This window comes from Mus caroli, chromosome 4, assembly GCF_900094665.2.
Source record: "Mus caroli chromosome 4, CAROLI_EIJ_v1.1, whole genome shotgun sequence".
NCBI classification, from domain to species: domain Eukaryota; kingdom Metazoa; phylum Chordata; class Mammalia; order Rodentia; family Muridae; genus Mus; species Mus caroli.
Window position 1 is genome coordinate 9,765,630 of NC_034573.1, and position 10,542 is coordinate 9,776,171.

General features: G+C 38.8%; 1 protein-coding gene across 4 annotated transcripts in view; it reads left to right on the forward strand.

Moving 5' to 3' along the window:
- Window positions 1-10,542, forward strand: part of Runx1t1 (RUNX1 partner transcriptional co-repressor 1) — a 148,819-nt gene that overhangs the window by 109,548 nt on the left and 28,729 nt on the right. For all 4 annotated transcript variants that reach the window (XM_021159348.2, XM_021159346.2, XM_029476269.1 and 1 more), the window contains one exon: window positions 5,875-6,125. In XM_021159348.2, coding sequence (XP_021015007.1) covers window positions 5,875-6,125 — 251 coding nt within the window. The remainder of the gene's footprint in view (window positions 1-5,874; window positions 6,126-10,542) is intronic.

A 10,542-nucleotide genomic window follows, 5' to 3' on the forward strand; every position in this document is an offset into this window, starting at 1 on the left:
CTTGTCTGGCCTCAGTGAAAGAGGAAGCACCTAGCCTTACAGCTACTTGAAGAGCCTATTCTTTTGTAATGAAAGACAGGGGGTGGGGAAGAGAATAGAACACCTGGAGGATTAGAGGGAGGGGAAACTGTAATCAGGATGTATTGCATGAGAAAAGAATCTACTTTAATGAAAGAGAAAAGAGAGACCAAGTCTCATCTTTGAATTTCCATTAAAGAGTGACCCAGGAACCAAATGTGGAGATTGGCTCCAAGACCAGAAGAAACTGGTGGGCTCCGACTAGAATACGCTGATGACAAGTTGGAACATGAAGACAGCAAGAAAAAACATGGACTATTTCTGTAGTGGCAGAGATTAGAAGATGCACAGGGGACAGCCAGTGACACTCTAACTGTTGAACAGATGGTCAGGGTTAGGAGGCATATGAGGGAAGAATTCCTTCCTCCCAGTTGGGGGGAAGGATGCTCAGGTGGCTTTCTGAACCTGTATGTTACAATCCTTGAAGGGCCAGGCATCTTTCGTGTGTCTGGAGTAGCAGACAACCACCTGCCTCTCATATCTTTCTGAAGACAGTTGTGCATGTTGCCAGAATGTGTCTCTCTTGGGTAGTTGTAGCAATAGAGAGATTAAAGGTGTTTTTCTCCATCTGGCCCAGTAGTGACAGTCCTGTGGCATTCCAATATCTGTTTCTCTGTCCCTCACTGTCCACATATTCCTTTTCCTGAAGACTGGTAGGAAAACACAGAAGTCACCTCAGACTTTCATGGAGAATTAGCTTTTTTTTTTTTTTTTTTTTTTTTTTTTTTTTTTTTTTTTAAGCAGACAGCAAGATTTAGAATTTTTTTGTTTGTTTGTTTTTCAGATACACATCAAGAAAAATTTATGATGTAAAATTCTTATTTAAAGCCATCCATTTCTGAATAGTTTATGAAAGGACTTCTTGTACAATTATGTTTGAAAATGATGCTTTTCCCCCTTTGAATCAAGGTTCAGTCATGCCATGAGAGCTCAACAAACAGTACATTTCAGAAGAGGGAACACATGTGTGATGTTGGTTCTAATGTTCTTAGTCTTTTCTTTAATAGAAACTTTTTCTCCTAAAGCTGATATGTACATACATGAAGTTTAAGAAGAAAATAATTGAAGTCTTTGTGCTTGACAGAAGGGATTTCAGATCAATGTCTCCTTCTTACCCATCTTTTGCTCAGGGCCACAGTCCAGCATTGAATATGGTTGTGGAGACAAACAGCAAGCAAGTTGAGAGAACATCTTTGACTGTGCTCAGATGCTGGCTTAGTGGGATAGTGGAAAGACAGGATGAAGCAAAGTGCTCTGAATAAGAGAGGATGGACCACTAACAAAGTTTAGTTTAGTTCTGCAGAAGACGACATTCTGGAGATAGCATAGGAGGTGGTGAAAGAAGCAAGAGAGGGAGAGAGGGCAGACTGAGTCCACTCACTCTGTGAATGAGCATTTAAAGCATTTTCTGAAGTTATGAATCCATTTGTGATGGGACCAAGATTAGAATTTTAGCTGCATCATTTTTTGTTTGTTTGTTTGTTTGTTTGTTTGTTTGTTTGTTTTTGAGACAGGGTCTTTCTCTGTAGTCTAAGTTAGTTTTGAACTGGCAGTCTTCCTATGTCGGCTTCCAAGGATTGTAGACGTATACTACCACACCAGGGTGAGTTGTCCCCATTCTAAGGTTTCTTAGACAATGAAGCATTGCCTATCCCCAGAAACATTTTATAGGAGATTTTCTCAATATAAAAGATACATCTAGAAAAAAAGAAGAGCTCAGACCCACTCACATCATTCAGGAGGTTGGTCTTGGCTCTCTTGGTCACCTCCTTCTCTTTCTCGATGGCTTATTCTATTTGTTTTCCATCTTTTTGAATGATGTAGTTTGTGGTATGTTACAGAGTGATTATCAGTGCACACTGTCATATGTTGATACAAATTTCTTGTAGAACTTTAAGAAATATTTATTTTATTATTGTTTTTTAATTATGTGTATAGGTCTGTCACGGGCCATGTGCCAGAGACATCAGATCTGCTGCTATATGTAGTTGCAAACTGTTTCATATAGGTGCCAGTCATCAAAACTTGCATCTTCTGCAAGAACAGTCTATGCTCTTAATCACCGTGCCATCTCTCTAGTTTCTCATGTAGACTTTATTTTTTTCCCCTGTGTTGATTGATAATCTTTGACTGAGAAACTAGAAACAAAATAGCCTCAGTGTGGTAAAGAGTATATTTAGCCTTTTGAGTTGTTCCTCTAATATTTTTATGTGACTTCCCCGCCTTAATGAGCAGGTACCTGAGGCTAGAGAGGTAAGGAACCCAAGGCCAAGCTGCATCTCAGCTGGGCTTAGGTTAGACCTTGTGAGTGGTTTGGACTAAGTGTTGAATGATGAGCGTCCATTCAGATGATAGCTTCTGGTTGGGGACAGAGCATCCAGAGGTAGACTTTAAAAATTAAAAACCATCTTCCACATAGCCCTGAGATATGCTGTGGTGACTTCTCTGTAGATTTGTCTTATTTTATGGGGAAGGCTGTTTGGGGACAGTGACAGGGTATTTAATTTTGCCTAATACACTTTGAAAAGGGCAACAAATAAAAATGCAAATATGGAATTTACCTAAGCAAATGAGGTATAGATGGCTACAGGCATTTCTAAGACACAGAGACAAATGGCAGTTAAGTTGTTTTAGTTCCTACTCTGGACACATGTCCTGTGGATAGGGTGGGACTTAGAGCTAGAGAGCTCGACTTCTTAACTTCTTAGGTCTATGTCAGTGGTCTGATGTGAACTATACCCCTAAGGAGGGGTGCTTGTCACCAAGCCTCAGAGTGAGAGGACTCAGTGTAGAAAGCAGGGACCTTTAAGACAGAGGACAAACTCAAGACCTAGCTGTGCCCATGTTTCAGAAGTTGGGAATGGGCTTAGATTCGTGGAATTGGGTCACTGAAGTAGCAGCTCATCTAAGAATGAGATAGGTAATAAATCTATCCATTTGAGATCTGGGTGGGTTCTTTCACTGTTACATGTTGCTGTTGATGTCATTGAAATAAGGAAAAATGAAAGAAAAGCCATAAGCTATCCTGGTGTGACACAAATGAGTCAAAGATGTGTTGATGTATAGAAATGCTGGTGCTACTTAAAGATTTTTAGAGTATATTTTTATTTCTACACACACATACACACACACACACACTATAAATAATTCATTCTTGAAAACAAAGAGTAGAAATCTCCATGAGATGCTGGGTTTCACACTTAAACTTGGCCAAAAAGCCATCATCCCTGGATGCTTTAACCTTTATAGTAATGCCATTGGCATTAGACTATTATAACAGCATAATATTAGAATACTATTAATACTGATAATAATAATATTAGACTATCGTAACAGAAGCATTGGATTGTTGGGTTTTCAAACCAGAAGGGACCTCAGCTGTCATCTAGTCCAGTGGTTTTCAAACTTGATCTTTAGCAGCAGATAATTTCTTTCTTTAAAAAATGAAATTTTAGGTAGAACCTCATTTTGTAAAACAGGTAAGAACAATCAGTGGGTTTTGCTGGCCCTTTAAATCCTGATTTGGCAGGGCAAACAGTTCTTCATTGCCTACAGAATCCGGTATGCACGTCAGGTGTCAAAGTTTGAAAACCACTGATCTAGTCCAACCCTTTCATTTTACAGATGAGCAAACAGAGGTCCAAAGAGGTTAAGTGACTTGCCCAAGGTCAAACAGCTAGTCGTGGAAGAGCCAGGACTAGCTCTCAGGTCTCTTGACTTCCAGTCCCGTGCTCTTTCCACTACACCACACTGCCAGTAAGGTAGGTGCTGGGTTAGCATTACGTTCATAGCTCATCATAGTCTTCACTGCTTTCCGACTGATGTATGCTGGTAATATGTACTGAGTGTCAAACTGTATTATTAAAAAAATGTATAGGTTATGAAAGTACACATTAGAATCATGTAGACAGGCTCATAATAAATCAATATCTAAAATGTTTCTTTCCACTTTAAAAATTATTTAGGTAATGTCTGAGCTACACTAGATACTTCAGTCTGATTCCAGTGATCAATATGTGTGGAGTCAGTATGTTAAGTGCAGACACATGCTTCACGGGCGCAGCATTGAGATTTCTGGCCACCATTCCTATGGTGGCCATGTGCTGCTATTCTTTCCAATTATTGGCTAAGTCTCCCATCTCCTTCTTTAACTTATAGTGGGCATAGACTCATTTCACACTGAACTCTGCAGACTTTCCCTCTGTTCCTTGGGTGCTCACGCTCTCGTCTCCACCCCCTTTATCTTTCCCTGGCTGGTATGTGTAAATTGTCACTAGGACTCCATCCTACAGCCCTCTTGCCAATTATCTACACCTTTAATTCAGTTTTTTCTCTCTCCATTGATTCCTTTGCTATAATCAAATAAAGACTGTCACTAATGCCAGGGAAGAAAGAAAGGTGTCTAATGGATTGTGTAACGATTTACCAGCTCAGGATTGAAAAGGCTCCTGGAACTCTGCAGCCTGTGTGAAATGTAAGATCCTTATGCGGTGGCTTCCCTGGGAAAATAGATGGTACCAGTGTTTCACTGACTTGATGAAGAGAGCCAGCTGCTAAGTCATTAGTGTGCAAGCTCTGCATCTAGAGAAAGTGAGCTGCAATCTGCTTTTTTCTTACTGAGTTTATTGGGTTCCTAAGTAGAGATGCATTCAGCAAGAACCTGTTTCTTTATCCCTACTGGTGTCTGCCAATCTAGGAGCAGTGATTAGGTATCTGGTTTCATTTAGGAAATGCATTTCTCCTGAATGTCAAGTTCACAATGCTACACAGTACCTGCTGAAGGTCATTCGAGGTGTTCCTGTCCTGTTGTAAGAACCAACAACTCCAGGCAGGACACATGAACTCTCCAATGATGAAATGACTCAGTTTTAAAATAAAGTAGGTGGAAGGGGTAAGAGCTTAACTCATTGATAGAGAATTTCCATGTTATTCCTTGGGTTCAAACCCGAGCATGACTCTCCTCTCTAAAGTAAAAAGAACAAAGTGACTTTTATTTTCCTTCTAGTGTCAGCTATCTATACATGACTGTTGACTGATTCCTTTTTCAGTGACTGAAGATAGTGTTGAAGATCTAGACTCACTGTATGAGTTCAGTTTGATCACTGCACACAAATAGAATAAACATTTTGTGTCCTTGAGATCAAGTTCTGTAACCTTTAGTCACTGATGATCTGAAATGTGGCTGCTAGATTATTGAGTTTTGAACTTTAATTTGAATTAACTAACGTTTCAAACTGTCATTTTCAACTAAAATCCCTCAGGTGTTCTTGGGGCCAAAACTGAGATGCCAGGTGGAATTGATTGGTGTATATTCTTCATCTAGATAGTAATTATGCTTCCCTCTGACAAAACAACGTGGAATAATACAGAGGTCTTTTCTCTGACTTTGTGAAACAGGGATTTAATTATGTAGCCCAGACTGGGATTATAGGTGTGAACCAGCTTTGCAGCAAGTCCTAGGGGTAGCTTGTTAGAAATTAAGTACCTTTCTTCATGAACATGTCACCTGTAGAAGGAGACTGAGTTTCCTCTTATTTGTGACTTAACCACATGGACTATAGCTGCAAAGGTGTTTGCCAGTTCCATAACAAGTATGGCATTTTCTCCTCTTAGTCTGGAGATCCCTTCAGGCTGAGCATGCATTTTAGTGAATTTGTATAGAATCTCTGAGAAGCATTAAATTGTATGTTACTGACCAGCAAAGACATAGTCTCTTGAATATTACAAGCTCAAGTTGAAGAATATGGAATATGTTGAATACTTTATGAAACAAAAATTCTTTTCTTCCCTCCTCAGAACCAAAGAAAATGGCTTTGACAGAGAGCCTTTGCACTCAGAACATCCAAGCAAGCGACCATGCACTATTAGCCCAGGCCAGCGGTACAGTCCAAATAATGGCTTATCCTACCAGCCAAATGGCTTGCCTCACCCCACCCCACCTCCACCTCAGCATTACCGATTGGATGATATGGCCATTGCCCACCACTACAGGGACTCCTATCGACACCCCAGCCACAGGGACCTCAGGGACAGAAATAGACCTATGGGTAAGACTGAAGGATCTGATTTCTTCTTTGGGGATTGGATATTTGAAGATTTGTGCTATTACTTCTTAACTGAATTTGAACATGTAATCCGATAGAAGTAAACATCTCTCTTATGTTGTTTCTCTTACGAAGAAAGTCTACTAATATTCTGTGTCTCTTCTTTAATCACTTGTGTTTTAATTAATTAACTAAGCAATTAAAACTTTGAGACAGTGTCTTGTTATATAACCTAATCTGTCCTCAAACTTACAATCCCTCTGCCTCCTGAGTATTGGGATTCTAGGTATGCACTAATATATGGGGGCATCACTCCCAAGCTTTAAGAGAACAGATTCACCTTTTGTCTTTAGAGGAGGGCGTCAAATATAAAAGAAAACCCCCAATTCTAGTTTCAGAAGCAAGATATATTTTCCTTGAATTCTTTTTTAATATTATAAAAGATTTCTTATGCAATCCTGCCACAGGTGCTTTTTACTTAAATTACTTTCATTCACTGAAATTTGATGTCAAAGTTGGTTTTGAGATTTCCTGTCTCCATGCTACTCCATATTTCCAAAGTATTATATGGCATGTTGTCCGTGGCCTAACTTGACAGGTAAGTTGCCTTCAGAAATACCTTGGTGTATTAATACACAAATGCTAGGAATAAGTGTTAGTGTCAGTTTTACATCAAATAGTAGAATACAGAAGGAGTGGCTTTGGGCAAATATGTGTTCTATTTGCCTGCATCTATGTCTTCATTTCACAAATTGAAGGAAGTGACGTTTTTAGGAGACGTTACCTTGTGAAGAACAAGTGTCAAGGATGGCAACATCAGAGGCAGGATTAATGAAGCAGGCTGTGACATATGACTGCAGTCAAGGTGATGACATCACGTGATTAGCAAGTGTGCTGCTCTTGGGGACACCTTCATTTCAGTAATCTACTGCTCTCCTTTGTGAATCTTGCACACCAGGAGGTGTTCCTCTACCACAAAACTAGTTGTTGGCAAGCATGGCTATCATGGGGAATTTGGAATTTAGTGGGTAACACACAAGTCTAGGTTGGAAAACAGAAAACTGAGCCAAGGATGCAGAATTCTGGGAAACAGTCCACCACTTGGCCCATTCTGGAATAATAGTGACAGTTACTTTTGTTTGTTTCACAGTCTGATGCATGTTTCTGACTGGATTACTAGAAAGCAGGAGTTATCAGATTAGGGCTTGTTGCCTCTCTGTACAGCCTTCTGCATGTTTATAGACCAGCATGGGGGAGTTGGAATGGGAAGAGAGATGATGGAGGCTTTGGTTGTGAGATGGTTAGTTATGTCTTCTGGTTCCCGAACGAGCTATTTCTATAGTTACATAGCATCTCAGACAAGTAGTGATGCATATAATTCATGCTTTCTTAGTAGCCAATCTATCTTATGTTCTTGCAGGTAATATTTCTAAAAAGATTTCAGAAGTTGCTGTATTATTAGTCCAGACTGATACTTTAACCTACTCATCAGATATGATAGCTTTGCTACTTATTTATGACCTAATGCCTGAAAGCTGTAACAGCTCATTTTTACTTTTATTTTTATTTTGAGACAGAGTCTATCTACATTAACACTGGTTAGTCTGAAACTAGTCATTTAGATCAGACCCGTCTCAAACTTATAGACATCCATCTGCCGCTGTCCCTCCCAAATTCTAGGATTAAAGGATGCATCACTGTGGCCAGGTATAACTTCTCATTTTTAAATAGCAGTGAGGTCACCTGGCTACTGGGAAACTGGCTCAAGATATTTTCAGTTGTAAGCATAGCAGTGTCCTCTTCAAGCTAGCAAGTAGTGTTCTCCAGGTCTTCCTTCACTTTCTAGCTTAGCCTTTCTGGATGGCCTCACTGAATGTACCCTGTAAGCTGAAGTAAACTCTTGCCTTTCCCCCCAAAAAGAAGTTTCTTTCTTAGGCAATAATAGCATTTGGTGAAATATTAGTTACTATGTGTCATAGAGTAATCATCACAGAAGTAATTATGCTTATATGCAGTGATTGTTTTTGTGTAGTAAATGTCCCCTTATGAATTGTGTCTACAACCACTGTTTTTTTGTAATTTTCTCCAAACCATGTGTCTCACCTTTTAATTATACTAGCTTATAAAACTAATATAGTTTTATTAAAACTAATGTAGTGCTAGTCTCTAGAAATATGTGCAACTATTTAACCCTTCCTAAAGTCTGGCAGAGTTTAGTCTGTATTAATGTAAAATAAAATTTTGATGTATAAGAAACAAATTGTAGTGCTATACATTAAGCTCACATTTTGCGAGTATAAAAATCACCATAAAGGTGTGGTGTATAAATGCCTCTTACGTGGAGGGACATATTACTCATGAGAAGTCTTGAATAAACTAACTTTGTAAGCAGCATTAGTTTATCAATAAGCTTAAAACATGGTGCCATTTATCTAGAATCGTTGGAATCTAAGAACGACTTAAGTCTCAACATTGTGCAAAGTATCTCATGAATGGAAAGTGTTTGTTTTATTAAGTGTAGTTTACTCAAGCCTGTGTCCCTCTTTATAGCCTTTTCTGTTATCATTATGATCAAAACAATGTGGGGCTGAAAACTTACATGTGTGAAATCGAAATACTGATAAATGCAAACATTAAGGTTCTTAATTTTTTCCTTTTCTTATTCAATTAGACCTAGCCACAACCCCCAGACTTCAAATGCATCGAAACAACCCTATATTTCTTTATTATTACTACTATTATTATTATTATTATTATTATTATGAGATGAAGCCCAGCACAGCTACCAAATGCTGAACTGCCTTTATCTGTAGACATCCTACTACTCATTAACTATCCTGGGCATTAAATGCGTGTATCAGTATTGAGTTAGTGTGCTGAAGTCCTCACACATTTGTGACTTCAATAATTCTTGATACTCACAGGCATATATCTAGATGCCAGTGTCATGAGTGTCCCTGTCACATTTATATTCTTATCACTCTCTAGTTGTTTTCTGTGATGACTAATTTTAACATTAGTGCTTTTTTTCCCTGAAAACACAGGCAAAAAAAAAATAAGTCAACAAAAATTACATATTTGCAAACATTTCAACTTGAAATAATCACAACAAACAGAGCAATAACTAAATATTACTTTCCCTCGGTGTCTTTTCTATTATGCAAATCAGTAAAATATATTTGTAGTTTTCCCTTTTTACCAATAGGTGGCATTAACAATTTTAACTTTTGAAATATATCTCTGGATATTTTCTAATTGGACAGAAATAATGAAAAACATCTTATACTTAGAATTTTTGTTTTTTTTTTTTAGCCTAGAAAAGAACTGTAATGAATTTATTTAATCCAATCCATCCAGGATGTACATACATTCATGAATGAAAACGGCCTTGTGATTCATCAGGTTTTGTTTTTTTGTTTTTTTTCTCTCTCTAAATCAGCTCAGAGAAAGATTTCAGATCACTTACCTGTCACAGTAAGTGGGACACAGTGTCTTGTAACTCTAGAGGCATTCAGATCTTGCAAAAGACCTTCCATGTCGAGGAACTGCAGACTTGCCAGGCCTGGTTTTCCTTAAGCATAGGTCTGTGAGGAATGGGAGCCAAACTACAGGGATTCAGCCATCTAAAGTGGGAAATGATGTCATAGAAAAGGCAGTTGCCTTTCTTTGACTGTGATGGTCTCTGTCCTCAGTGATCTCTGAGACGAGCCCATCAGACCCTTTGCCCTTTCAGTGAGACCTATGGACTTTGTGTTCTCCTGAACATCTTTGTTCCCTTCTCACAGTCATTGATGTTGGTGGTGAGCTGGGAATCATTCACATCTGTTACTTCACACTTGGTGAGCTGAGTCAGGTGGATTGGCCATGAGTTCTAAGCCAGCCTAGGCTTGAGTGAGACCATTTATTAGGGGAAACAAAACTTGATGCCCCCTTGGCAAGCATTTCCATGCTGTCTTTTATTTGTGGGTACCCATGTTTGTAGACTGTAGAGATCAGCATCAGGTATCTTTCTCAATTTCTGTCTTTCTTACTTTTTAACAGTCTCTCGCTGAACCTAGAGCTCACTGATATTTTTTAGACTGGCTGGACAGTGAGGTCTAGGGAAACTACTGTCTCTGCCTTCCTGGAAACTGGGATTAAAAATGTGTCCTGTTTTTTTATATGGGTGCTGAATATCTAAATTTAGGTTCTCTTGCTTGTATGGCAAGTAGCTTGTTGATGGAGCCATTTTCCCAGCCCATGTTATTCTATTTTTCATAGTAGCAGTGATACAAAAGAGGCTTATTATACATGATTCTTGAATTAGAATTTTCAGTTTCTTGCCTTGAAAATTTATTGATTATTTTGTTACTGGCATGCCAATTTCTCTCTCTCTCTCTCTCTCTCTCTCTCTCTCTCTCTCTCTCTCTCTCTCTCTCTC